The sequence below is a fragment of the Spinacia oleracea genome, chromosome 4 (genome assembly GCF_020520425.1).
Source record: "Spinacia oleracea cultivar Varoflay chromosome 4, BTI_SOV_V1, whole genome shotgun sequence".
NCBI classification, from domain to species: domain Eukaryota; kingdom Viridiplantae; phylum Streptophyta; class Magnoliopsida; order Caryophyllales; family Amaranthaceae; genus Spinacia; species Spinacia oleracea.
This window is the reverse complement of record NC_079490.1, coordinates 20,982,800-20,996,458: the sequence shown is the minus strand read 5'-3', so window position 1 is coordinate 20,996,458 and position 13,659 is coordinate 20,982,800. Positions and strand designations below refer to the sequence as shown.

At 34.3% G+C, this 13,659-nt stretch overlaps 2 protein-coding genes across 10 annotated transcripts in view; one reads left to right on the top strand and one right to left on the bottom strand.

Annotated features, from left to right (window-relative positions):
- The first annotated feature begins 1,758 nt into the window (after nt 1-1,758).
- The window catches only part of LOC110794668 (uncharacterized), a 29,032-nt gene continuing 17,131 nt past the window's right edge, over nt 1,759-13,659 (top strand). The window contains exons 1-10 of one of the 9 annotated variants that reach the window (XR_008932442.1): nt 1,783-2,075; nt 2,343-3,081; nt 3,197-3,295; nt 5,277-5,435; nt 5,529-5,703; nt 5,798-5,878; nt 7,204-7,267; nt 7,346-7,396; nt 7,572-7,646; nt 7,745-8,054. The gene's annotated coding sequence lies outside the window, so the exon portion shown is untranslated. Of the gene's footprint in view, nt 2,076-2,342; nt 3,082-3,196; nt 3,296-5,276; nt 5,436-5,528; nt 5,704-5,797; nt 5,879-7,203; nt 7,268-7,345; nt 7,397-7,478; nt 8,055-13,659 lie in introns of those variants that run through there. The other 8 variants (XR_008932443.1, XR_002535087.2, XR_002535089.2 and 5 more) reach the window with 8 other exon arrangements.
- On the bottom strand, nt 7,906-12,792 carry LOC110794667 (uncharacterized). The gene is made up of 7 exons (XM_021999631.2): nt 12,090-12,792; nt 11,487-11,750; nt 9,561-10,077; nt 9,014-9,213; nt 8,416-8,528; nt 8,208-8,348; nt 7,906-8,101 (listed from the first exon to the last, which is right to left on the bottom strand). Exons 1-7 carry the CDS (start codon nt 12,666-12,668, stop codon nt 8,029-8,031), a joined length of 1,887 nt encoding a protein of 628 aa, XP_021855323.2. The 5' UTR covers nt 12,669-12,792; the 3' UTR covers nt 7,906-8,028.

Below are 13,659 nucleotides of genomic sequence, written 5' to 3'. Positions count from 1 at the left end.
GTATTTCTTCTCTTTCCCCCTTTTTTTCTTATTTTTTTTTATTTTTCATTTTCTATATATATAATATTTCTCCTTTGAGATTCATAACTTCTAATTTTAAAAACACATTCTTGAGAGAGAAAAAGGAGAGTTTTTGGTTTCTCCCAACAGAGGAGAGATTCTATGAGAGAGAAAGTTCAAAACCAATTTTCTCCTTGTTAATTCTATGAGAGAGATTCTACTAGTTTTTTGGTTTCTCCCAACAGAGGAGAGATTCTATGAGAGAGAAAGTTCAAAATAAATTTTCTCCTTGTTGATGAAGGTGCCTCGGGTGATTAAGGTAAATTTTCTCGTTCTTAATTCTATGTTCTTTTCCAATTTTAATGTTCTTTTCTTATAACTTTGTATTTCTATGGCATCAAAATAGTGTGTTCTTTTATAGAATGAGCAATTGTTCTTTTTACATATTTAAAGTGTTGTTTTCATATATTTTTTGATGAATAAAATAACAGAATTAAAGCATATTTTTAATCTCAAAAAATAAATTGTATCAAAAGTTCAGTAACAAATATTAAAATTCAACGTCGTGTTATTTTTTTAATTAGAACATATGTTGACTGGAAAAGAACATTTGAAGAACTTAAAAGAACAAGAAAAAATATAGATGTAGTTTTATATTTGTACTTTTGTCTTTTTATAAAAGTGTTCTTTTTGTGTTTTTGCTACTGTTCTTTTTGTGTTTTTTTATATAAGTGTTCTTTTTGTGTTTTTGCTACTGTTCTTTTTATGTTTTTGCTACTGTTCTTTTTTAATTAGAACATAAATTAGTTTGAAAAGAACAATTCAAGCAGTTAAAAGAACAAGAAAAAATATAGATCTGGTTTTAAAGTCCATCAAAAATTCGTCGTTTTATTTACTAGTTTTTTTGTAATTTGGTTGGAAAAGAACAATTTCATCACTTAAAAAGAACAAACACACAAATATAGATCTGGTTATAGTTCACCAAAGTTTCGTCGTTCTATTTTTAATTAGAACATAAAACGGTTGAAAAAGAACGTCTAACATTTTACGAATTTTACTCCTAAATTGTTACGGAATTTAAATATAAAATGCATAAACTAGAATAATATCGCCATTTTGGTGGTTAGAACACAAATTCAATGTCGAAGAACAATTTAAATTTAAATATAGATCTGGATTTTCAAATTGAAACTGAAACAAACAACTTACTTAGCTTCCGGATTTTCTTCTTCTGGTTTTGACATTTCTTTGTTCTTCCTTTTCACAAAATTCTTGAGAGGAATCTCATCACTTCTGTTTACAATTGCAAATTTTTAGTATAATTGCCAAAATAATTAGAATTTGAGTTAAAATAAATCAAAATTGGAAGAAGAAAAAAACCAACTTACTCAGCAGAAGCTTTTGGTTCGTCTGATTTTTTCGTTCTACCCATTTTTTTGTAGAAATTGAGTTTGAATTGAGTTAGAAATGCAGTTGAGAGTAGAAGGAGGGAAGTTGATTAGTTTTTTGGGGAAATCGGTTTTGAGAATTGCATGTAACAGGGTACTTTGCAATTTGGGTATTTATACGAATGCTTCTAAGAGGAGAGATAAATAACTGTTCCTTTTTGAATTTTATATTTTAAAACATAACTACTTTTAATATTTTTACTTTTGTCTTTTTATATTAGTGTTCTTTATGTTTTTTTGTTATTGTTCTTTTAGTATACTTGTTGATGTTCTTTTCTGATTTATTTTCACTGTTTTTTTTTGTTTTTTTTTTGCTATTTTAGTGTTGTTGCTTTTTCTTGTTTAATTTTTGCGTTTTTGGACAGGTGCACCAAGAGCACCGTGCACACCCCAGCACAATCTAAGCGTTGGTAAAACTTGTGTAAAAAAACTAAAAAGTTCCCCAGTAGCCCTTCGTTTAGTCCGAGCACCGAGTTCACGTTGTCGACAGCCGGGGGCGCGTACGCCGGAAATCGATCGCCGAAAACAAGCTTGGCGGTATGAAAACGATAAATAAACGTAGGGTTAGCTTATCGGGAAGAGAATTTGACACGAGAAGGTCAAAGTGCTGCTGGAATCACCAGTAAGGTAATCTTGGTTAGCTCATTCAATCGATTTTTAGTGTTTATTTTCGTTTTGGAAATTTATTAAATTAATTTTAATTTCTGTGTTGCAATTGTCGGCACCAATTATCTATCCCTTACATTTTGCAATGTTCAGACACCAATTATCACATATTCACAATTTCACATGAATGCATTTCATATTCATTCCTATTGAATTAACTGCTTGAATTGTTATATGAGGAAACTTTGTTTGATTTTTTTTTTCTTTTGGCGCCATTTAATTTGGCAGGAATTTGACAATGCTTGCACTTACCGATGACGTGATTTTTCCCTTGAAGGACCAGAGCTCGAAAGTCTTAAACTTGTTTGAAGAGTAAAACTAATCTTTGTTGTATATGAAAGTTCTCTTAAAATCAAATTTTTGATGCAGCACATTTATCATATAAGAATGGATGATTCAAACCAGATTTTCTTAGACAAATCAGTCTGTGAATTTAATTTGTTCTGAATTACTTGGCAATTTGGGACATGTATGCTCATGCTTTCGGACATCGAGGCTTTATTGGGTTTTGGTTCTCTATCTTAGGAAGATTTAATGTATTATGTATCTGGTGAATTTTTTTTTGTTATAGAAATAAAACCTTTTCACTTGCTTCCACAAGAGGCATTGCTGTAAGGTGGGTGAAACAATCCGTTTTCACCTGTTTGTTGATTTTTGTTACTTGTCTTGATCTTGAATCTGCGAAATGTTCAAGATAGTGTTATCCTTTTGTAAAAGTTCACCTCATTTTTAGCATCAGTTTAAGTATGAATTTTCTAATGGCATGAACTTTCCTATGGCATGAACTTATCAAGTACACTGCCTTTGGACTCACCGTCCATGGATACTATTATTGGTGTCTACAAAGCACCCGGCTTTCCTGCTGCTCCACTGCTTGCTGAAATGTTCAGAATTTTGAAGCCAGATAGAAGAATTCTTATACATTTGACTGAAGTTGCTGCTGAATGCTGATCTACCTTAAGACAATGTAATATGAAGTAGTATTTTGGAATTGCGTGATTGATGTGAATATTGATAGCTTGTGACTTTACATGTGTCCACCTGTCCAATTAACCGTTCTAAATCTTTTTAATGATCTGCAGATTATTTCTTCTCTGGAGCGCAAGATACTTGTAACGGGATGTTTGGAACCAGAAGCTAGCCAGCAACCAGATGCTTTTTCAGGAGTTCAATCTTTGCAGGTTAGTGGCTTACCTTTGGTGTTAATTTTTATAGCGTCTGCGTTAATATATTCATTCACAAGTTATTCATTAGAATTACACTTTGAGATCTTTCTGAATTTTGGTTCAAATTAGTGAATAGAAGTCCTTGTAGAGCAAGGTGATATATAACTGATTGATATGTACTACGGCGTCCAAGAGTTGAAGCTATGAAGCATGTATCTCAATCTGACTTGTTTTTCTTATTTGTTTAAGCATGAGTTGGAATAGAGTGTTATTTTCAAGGTGCATCAACATTTGTTGTGCGTCTGAAGTGGTGAATGGTGATGAGCTGAGATATTATTTATCAATTAGCTTTATTTTGAGGGAACAAATTGTTACGCCTCTAGAGTCGTGTTCATATTGTGGGAACATATAGATGCATAAAGCGGAATTTCAGGAAACAATTTCCTAACATCTATCACAGGATCACATGCATAACAATAATATAAATCAGATTAAGTCGAAAGAATAATCACCTTTGCAGCGTGTTCTCCCGTTCGTATGCAAGCTTCAAAGATCTTAGAGCCCCACTTGTTGCTCCTCTACTTAGTCCACAAGCACCAATTGAATCTCACGTATGCTAGTACGGAAGAGAACGATCACGATCAATCTCTTGCTTTGTTTGGGAAGAACGGCGTTTAGAGAATAAGAGTTAGGGTTTTTGTGTTTTCCTTTTTGTCAGATATTGAATTACGTAATTTCTAAATCCCTGACATTATAACTATTATAATGTGAGAGTTTTAGGTTAACACAAAACCAAAGCCCAACATTCTTTCCCTTAATAGACCGATTGCCATCGGGCCTTTTGGGCCCATTCCAATTACTGCTTATATGTGTGACCTTATAGGATTAATATATTTTAGTTGTAGGTCCAATCAATATTGTCCTACTAATCACATTTATTCTCTAGCAAGCAAATATGATTACTAAAATAATTAACTTATTATCTTCATAATTAATTCCTATTTATATTTAGTAATTGCCGGAAATGTCTAAGGACATAATTCCTTCAATCTCCCACTTGTCCGAAGACAAGAACGCAATGCTAAATTCCTTAAGTCTCTTAATGCCAAAATTTGATAACACACTGTTATTCTCAAATTCTAGTTTCTTGATCGCCGAGTTCGAACTGTTCAAATAAAGATTAACATTTTAATCTCATTCCGCATGGCCATGCAATTTTCAGTTCGAACTGTTCGAAATTATTTGCCCCATTTCCTATATGGTAGACCTTTTCTCTAAAGTGTGCCACTTGTCCACTCACTTTTTCTCTCTACTAGTTCCCCTTCATTAACAAGCATGCAAAAGTAGTGGGGAAAATAACTTGGGACGGACGGAGTATCTTCATATATTATGATTCTTTAGACACTTTTTTTTTACCCTGTTGGTCCTTTATTTGTTAGATGAATTAACTTTTAAACTAATGAGACCAATTTATGGTAAACAAGATTGATTTTCTGTGAAAGGCTCTAAATGATTGCAATTGTGAAGAAGGAATTCATGGAGTAGTAGAAAACTACATCAATATGACTACATGAGTGACGTGGATACGTAGAAGTAAAAAGAGTTAAACGCGTTACTTTAGTTTTCTTGATTATGATGACAACAAATTTTCTGGGGGGGGACAGGGGTTTTCGGAGATATGGATGTTACATTGGCTTTGATTTTCACTGATGTTGGGTCTGCTCAGTAGATCAAATTTTGGTGTCGTTCTCTGCCTATGATTTTCACTGATGTTGGGTCTGTGTAGTATATCAAATTTTGGTGTTATTGCTCTCTGCCTTATGGAGTTTAGAAAAGTAGGTTTGTCAGAGATATAAAGGAATTATAGAATGAGGACAATCTATCTTGAAACAAATTGATCATTGTTTTGCATTTTGCTTTTATTCTTCTTCTTCAAGATTTATGTTTCTTTTATTTTGCATTTAATGAAAATTGAAAAGTACTTCTTTTGTCACAGGTTAAAGCCAAGAAGCCATCTTGGAAAATTGGATCACCTTTTTCCATCAAAGCCTCAAATGGTTTACCAAAGGTTCAAATAACCGATAATATGGATCTGATTGACGAGGATACTCTATTAACTGAGGACCTGAAGAAACCACTGAGGAGGATACTCTTGGTAAAAGCTTGGATAATTAAGGTTTTTCTTTTCCTTTTTTCTGGAAATTATCTCTCCAACATATATGCATCTTGATCCAAATTATCGCTGCAGGTGGGGACTGTGAAGTTGGAAGCACAAGGAAAGCCTGCAAGAACTGTACTAAGGGCCGAGGAAGAGCAGAAAGTTGAAAATTTTGGGGTTAACAATGTAACAGCTGGATACTCCTCAGTCTGCGTGTGGCAGCGCATGTGTTATAATGTTTACAAATTGTGATATTTGAAGACAGGTGTGCGTTTTTCGTTGTGTGTTTAGATTTACTTGATGTATATTGCCTGTTTGCTTATTATTTGTTGTCAACGTGCTTGAATCCCTCCTGCCAGGCTTCTAAAATTACAGTGTGGACTAAGAGATGCTTTTAGGTGTAGCACATACCCATACAAAGGTCTTCCTGCATTCAAAAGGTACACCTCTCTTCCCAATCTTATGCCTTATGCAACTATTGTCTGCCTAAAAAATCACTTATTTTTCTATTCATGCATCAAAACCTTTCTACCCTTTAAATCAATCGTTTCCTTCTTTAGTTTCCCTTGCAATTTTGAAGAAAAAGAAATAATATTTTAACTGCTTAGACAAAGGAAATTGTTAGTAGAATAAAATTAAATCTCCTAAGCTTTGTCAAGAATGTACGTGCTTTAATATTTGTTATCATAATAAGGTTTCTCTAGTCTTTTTACTTGACCACTTCTTGTAATTCTAAAACAAGCTTTTCAACAAGAAACCAAGCTTTTCTGGTGCAATCGTTCTTGTTCATTTTCCTTGTTAGTTTTGCACTAAGATTTCTGTGGGTAAGATTACCTCTAAAGCATGTCCAGTTAATCACAGGACTCTTTGGCTGTTACAGTGTTACCTATCACCAACAGTTCAGGCTGCCCCTCCCTCTCGTTTTTCATCCTTTTTTTTTTGGTTATAGTCAAACAACTAACAAAATTCCACATGCTGATTACAAGATACTATCATAATGTTATCTTGAACTCATTGTCGTTTCAAGTCTTTACTACATCGAGTATGCTGCAAACTACATTGAGTTGTATGCTGTAAAGTGTAAACTACTAAACTGCCTCATTAATCTCTATGACATTGCTTTTCTCTGAATTAAAACAAAAAAATGCCAAAGGCCTGTTTGCTGTCACTGCTAGTTTAGTAGTTTTTAGTTTTTAGATTTTGAAAGTTACTACATAGGTGTAAAGTTGTAAAATGAACTCAAAATCAGTCCTACTCTTTCTCTTCCTGTCAACAGTGAAAAACTTATTACAGAAACTCGAAAACTACTTGTCAGGTTCCCATAATTTGGTATTTAGCTTTCAGAAAAACTGAAAACTCACTACTAGTATAAGCAGAGCCGTGTGGTCAGAGGAGCATGTAATATCTTTACTTTTGTTTTGCGTTGTTGATGATGGAAAAGGTAAGGGAGATCACAAAATGAGAACTTGCTAGTTCCTTAACTATATATGGAAAAACGAAGAGCAGGTTGTAAGAAGGGGTTGCTGGAATGATGGGAGGGCCTTTTTTAGAGTTGTAGGCTTGTAGCATCCAAATGATTGCGGCATATCTTTAGCTATAAATACATGATTTTAGCATCCAAATTATATTTGACGTATAAGAACTTGTTTTTCAAGTGACGGTTCAAATATTCACACAAACAAATGAAAGGTTTGGCAGGTATCACTGTGTAAGGGACACAAAGTGATGTCAATTTCCTCTAACTAGGAGTTTGCTGCCTTTCCAGGCAGATGCTCTGACAATGGCGTGGAAAATAAGGGGGTTGGATTGTTGACCGGCTTTTAAACCAGGTCTCATGAGTTGTAGTCTATGTTATTATTGAAATTCATTTTGTGTGTATTTTCTAAAAGTATTATGATTTACTGCAGCTTAATGGTGGCGATTATAGGCGTAGCCTTTTTGTTATTGGTGCTTCAACGGTACTTTTTTTTTGAAATGACCCTTAGAAATGTCTTTTATGGTTTGCTGAATTGAAAACTTGAAATTATTTTCTTGTGTTAGGTGATTGACAGTGCATTGTTAAGTCTTGGAAGATTTGGAAAACTATTATCTGTCCCTCTATTAGATCCTGATGAGCGTGGCCTTGTTTTGAAGCTTTTGGTAGGAGCAAACCGCTAGATTGCACTGTAGATTTGCTTGGCCTGGGGAAAAAAAGAGGCTTGTGAACTGGTTTGTCTTCCATCTAAATTTTTATGTCATTTTTGAGCTTCATAATCAAAACTCCTTACCTTCCTCAATAGAATATGTTTTGTGCTCATTCATAACAGATGAATGAACCTGCAATGGCTGCTCTTGAATATAAACTGAGATCTCCACCAAGAACCTCAGTCCTCAGATTCTGAAACATTTTGAGCAATCAAGTCGAAACATTTTGAACAATCAAGTCGAAACATTCTGAAAGGTATGCTTATATTCTTTCGTTGTGAGATTTTAAAGCGAGGAACTTGCACCTTTAAATTAATAAGGTCGTGACAATTATAATACAATGACATAAGATGAATTGTTATATACACCACTTTGCTGTACACATCTAATTCCGTCTGTGTTCTAGCTAATGTTCCTTTACATACTGCTCAATCTGAGATGTGTCGACGACCTTATCTAAACCGCTGGCAAAAAGAAACCTGAATGAAAAAATGGTTAGAAATCATTAAGGTATTGTACCTGAATTCTTTTTATAAGATGATGTAAGGAAAACCCGAGTAATGTTCATCAAGTAAGGTATCATACTTATCCTTGAAGATTTCAGTCATGGATCGGCAACCTCCAGGAATAGAAGATTGCATGTTTACGGCTATGTTTGGATTATGAACACTCTGCCTCAGGTGCACCCATCCATGTTCGTTTTGCTCGTTATCCAAAACCTTCACCCTGAAATTCATCAAATGTTAGTATTTTATATAAACTCATGCACCCCAACAGTTGCTTAAAGTGGTACCTGTACATATGAGCATCAATGGCTGTAGGGTTCTCATTCAAGTCCACAAGGCAACCTTCGCCAACCCAACAATCTCCACACGAATCGAGCATCCAACCTTCTAGTTTATCTTCCTGGTGCCACTCACACAGTACATTTTGTAATTCAGTAACCAAAGCATGCATGTTTCGTGATTTTAGTTCATACTACCTCCGTTTTACAGTGATCTTTACACTTTCCGTTTTAGTCCGTTTCAAAGTGATCTATTACATTGTTTTTTATACTATTTTTTAACATGGAAATGACTATCCTACCCTTCTTACCCCATAACATTTACAACTCTCCACATTTCAAAGTGATCTTTTGAAGTGTTTTGTACTATTTTTTGACATGGAAATTTACCATCTTATCCTTCCTAGTTCTTATCCCATAACATTTACAACTCTCTACTCTCTCTTAATTTATTCATTTATTTTTACATTCATCAACACCGTTTTACTCATTTCTCTTACTTTAACCATATTTTATTATATTCATCCACTTTTTATGCAGTCTTCCTCTTTGTCTTAATATTTATGCAATAGTAATTGTAAAGTTCATTTTGAAACGAAGGTAGTACCTCCACATATCTTCGAAATGTGTCGATGACTTCAACTGCTTTTGTCTTTGCATATCTTGGCTCTGAAATAACATCCATCCTTAGCTCTACAGACTCCACAGGATCCTCAAGGTCTTCGATGAGGTTTCCGATTCCTTCACTTGATCCCGAAAGCCTCATTCGAACCATCTCAATGATAATCTTAACTACCATATAAGCACCTAAAATCAAGTGAAAAGAGAGGATTAGCATGTTACAATTAACTTGTACTCCTTCCGTCCCATAATTACAATCCTGTTTTTCTAATCCGGCGTTCTAAAATTAGTCTTGTTTTTATTTTTTGCCATTAAGTTCCTCACTTTATGTGTACTATATTAATTAAAAACGCATTGAAATCAGTCAATCACCGTATAACAAAAACATGTATTATATTTCACTTTCCTATGAAAATCAAATACCAATGTGTTATATTCCACTTATTTTAAAACCTGTATTTTTAGTCAAATAGAACTATAATTATAGGACAAGGGGAGTATTTAGTAAGAGGATTAATACATTGTCCACTTACCATCATCGAGAAAGTAGTTTTCCTTAAGAGCACCATGTCCTGAAGTCTCCATCATAAGGTGTGTTTCAATGTCATCCTCATTCAACTGAACACCCTTATCAATTACATTCCTATAACCAACTCGATATAAACAATGCTTTCCTCCACGATTAGTAATGATCCTCGATAATCCAATGCTCGTTCGAGCATCGGTCACAATGGTGGTTTCAGGATGCTCCTTAAGCACAATGGAAGACATCAAAGCTATCAACTTGTCACCATTGATCGGGTTTCCTTTGTTATCAACCACACCACTCCGGTCAACATCGGTGTCAAAGACGATTCCGAGGTCGGCCGAGTTTTCTAAGACGGCTGCTCTTGTTAGGGCCATGGCTTTTTTGTCCTCGGGGTTAGGAATGTGGTTAGGGAACATTCCATCAGGGTTGAGATATAGTGATCCAAATGTGTCTGCTCCAAGCTTGTCTAACACATCCCATGTGAAAAATCCTCCTGAACCATTTCCAGCATTAACAATGATCTGCAATTCATATAATGAGCCACACGGACATTATAAATTGTAAATTGGGGATGAAGATCCGAACATGTGACGTTATCACACACATACACCATGCCCATAGTCCTTTGTCAATAGGTCAAGACCTTAATGGTTTCTTATTAGCATATACGAAAGTAATGGTTACATTTTACAACTTTCTACAACCAGAGGTAAATCATAATAATATAATAATATGGTAATATTCAATAATCTCTTTTGAATTAGGTTCTCAGCAAACGTATTAACTTTTTCTTGCATTGTAATTGACCCGTGGTAAGTTCTATTCACCTAACGCCAGTTATCTATACATATCTAAACTTAAATTATATAAACTTATTTATTATAAATATAATATTTCCAAATATATTTTATCTGCACTTATTTTTCGTCAAAAAAGGTGAAAATAAGATAGCGGAAAATGGCTCCAAAATAGGTAAAGGACCTATTTTAAAAATTTCCCTCTAAAGGACCACATAATTGGCTTATTGTATGATTTGTATCACGTGGATCGGGTGGATGGCATAATTGTGTGGTTCTTGTACCTTGTTTATCATGTACTACGTATAGAACTTGCATATTCTAAAATCCAATGCAAGTGTGCGAACCAAATAAAAGGCCATATCCACACACTCACTTTGAAATGGTCTTGCTCATTATAAAACTAGCTCGATGACTCAACAAGCGTCTACTAATTATTATACATCCTCCGTTCCGGAAATATCGCACCATTTATTTTTTACACTATTCACACTCCGACTTTGGCCATTTATTGTGGTTCGTACGTAAGAAAATTTTAGTCATGTGAGGTCATGTTAAATTCATATCGATATATATTTTCTAAATATTTTTTTTTATAGTTTTTACTTGCACACGATTTGAGATATTAAAAGTCAAAATAATGGTTAGATGAGTAAATGTCAACCATGGTGTGATATTTCCGGAACGGAGGAAGTATATTTGGTCAAGGTAAGGTGAACGGCCCTACCCAGAGGATAAGGATCCCCCCCCCCCCCCGCTAGCTGCACAAATGAGCATGACCACTCATTCGACTCCTGCCTCATGTCTAGAAGTTTGAGAGCTAACCAACTATTCCATCCGTCTCTTAATGTTCGACCCAGTTTGACTTTTTGCACTACTCACATAATTTACTTTAACCTTATTTAATTTCTAGTATATGAAAAGAAATGTTATTATATAATATATTGTTGGCTTCATCTTAATTAATAAATATATTTTCAAAATATCAATATTTTTATAAGTTTTTATAATATGTAGTTAAAGAAATTAGAGGTCAAAGTTGTGCATTGACAAGCGTGTTCGATCAAAACAAATCAAGTATTAAGGAACGGATGGAGTATTACAGTAACTTAAAACGTGTAAAATATACGTACCTGAAACCCTTGGAGGGGGGTGTCGTAGTTAGTCGGATGGTTGATTCTCTCCTTGATGATATCTCGTAGATGGTTGGCATAAGCGCTCATGAGATTTACTTTAGTGGGAGGATTAATTAAAGTTAGGGAAACCTTGGCTTGCCTATTAGCATACTTTCGTGCAGCTCTATCACATATCTCTTCCACCTCAAGTGAAGTAAGCCCTCCTCTTCTTGTGAAAAATTTTAGCCCATTTCTTGTGTATGGTAAATGTGACGCTGTCATCTGCATGGAGAGTAATTAAAAGTTACTCCGATATATGGCATGAGCCTCGTATATATAATAAAATATAATATTAATAATGGTCTGCTGAAGGAGAAATAAGAATCTTAAAACTATGTTTTTGATAAGACGCTTGAGTAGAATTATTACCTCAGTTTTTCTTAGTTCTACTTAGTTATTATATATAGCAACAGAACTAAATAAGAAAAACTCAAAATAGAAAAAGATATGATAGCCTTGCATTTATTATGTAATGGATGTATTATAACTTATTTATCTTAAACGTGACAATTAATTCCGGACAGAATAAGTATATTAGGGAGTATAATTAATTGTAATTACCATGATAGAGCCATGATAAGAAAAATGAGGAAAAACAGTGCTCATAAAACAAGCGGGTGTAGTAGCAAGGCCCATATCAAAAGCAAGACAACCAGCTCTAGCAAGACCAGAAAACACAGCTACACTCAACTTGGCACCCGTTACTCGAGGATCCTTTCCTAATGACACCTTAACAACATCTACACCTTGTTTCTCCTTATAATCATCATCGTCTCTCAACTTTGCTATCAACCACTCCCCAAAACTCTCCGCAATGGCCTCCACAGCCGGTGGCGTAAGGTCGACTTCACGACCCTTCTCACCCTCCAACGCCACCCCTCGAACGTCCGACCCATTCTGTAGCCTCTTGATTCTTTCTATATCATCGTCGTTAGTGAACACGTCCGTCGTCGATATAGACGACGACCTTACGAAAATGGTGGCATTATTATTGGTCCTAGAGGAAGAGAGGAAAGAAAGGAAGTTGAGGTTTATAATAGTTTGTAATGGTTTTCTCTCAGGAAGCCATGGGAAATGGAGTTTATTAGCGTTACGGTTAAGTATATTCAGAGTTGGAGAAGATGTACTACTACTCGCCATTGAAGATAATGTGTTTTTGGCGTGCAACAATTTGGAACATACAAAGTAATGAATCAGTAAGTAATATCCTTGAACATCTGACCAATTAAACCACAACCTTGCAATATTTGAGTAAACTGACAAAATGTATGCAGATTTTTTGCGCTCACTAACTTGTAATTTGTAAACTCGTGACTTTTTGTTTTTTTGGGGTATGACAGCAGTACATTGTCACACTCTTTCAAGTGTTTACACACATACTACGTAGGAAGTAAAATGGAAAGTAATACAGGATGATAAGGGTATATTAGTAATTGTAGAATGTACACATTATATTTATACTAGATTAGATCCCGTGCACGCACGGATTTTTGACCATTTTCTTCACAAAACATTTAACGGATTATCTCCCAAACTACTGCATAGTTATAACATTTATTACATATTCGTTTAAATTTTATTCATGTAATGCGCATATTTAAAATGCGAATATGGTAATTTGACCAAAATATTGAGTGATATATTTTTCATTATTAATATAGCGATTTGACTAAAATATTACCAATTTAGAATGATTATTATTACGTCATATCTATTATTGCTATAATTTTATAAATTAAATTTTATTTCCATACATAAATAGTTTATAAAAAAAGGTAAGGAATAAAATAAAATAAAACATATACACATTTTTTGGAAAGTGGTTTTTGGCGGAAAAAAAATCGCACCGGGAATTGACATGTGTCATTCCTGATGTCTCTTTTAGTATATAGTAATAGATATATGATCTCACATGGCCGTATTAGGATCAAACATATTATTCATATTCTAACTACAGGTGCCTAGCCTCATATACATACATAGATGTAAATTATTACGTTACACAATTACGAGTATACTATTAGTATCCTCCTCTAATAAAAGTATCAAAAAAGTGGATGAAAAGCGGTGAACTAGGTTGAAGATTTTCAACAATTAAATGTAGAAAGTTGTAGAATTTGTTTTGAGAAAA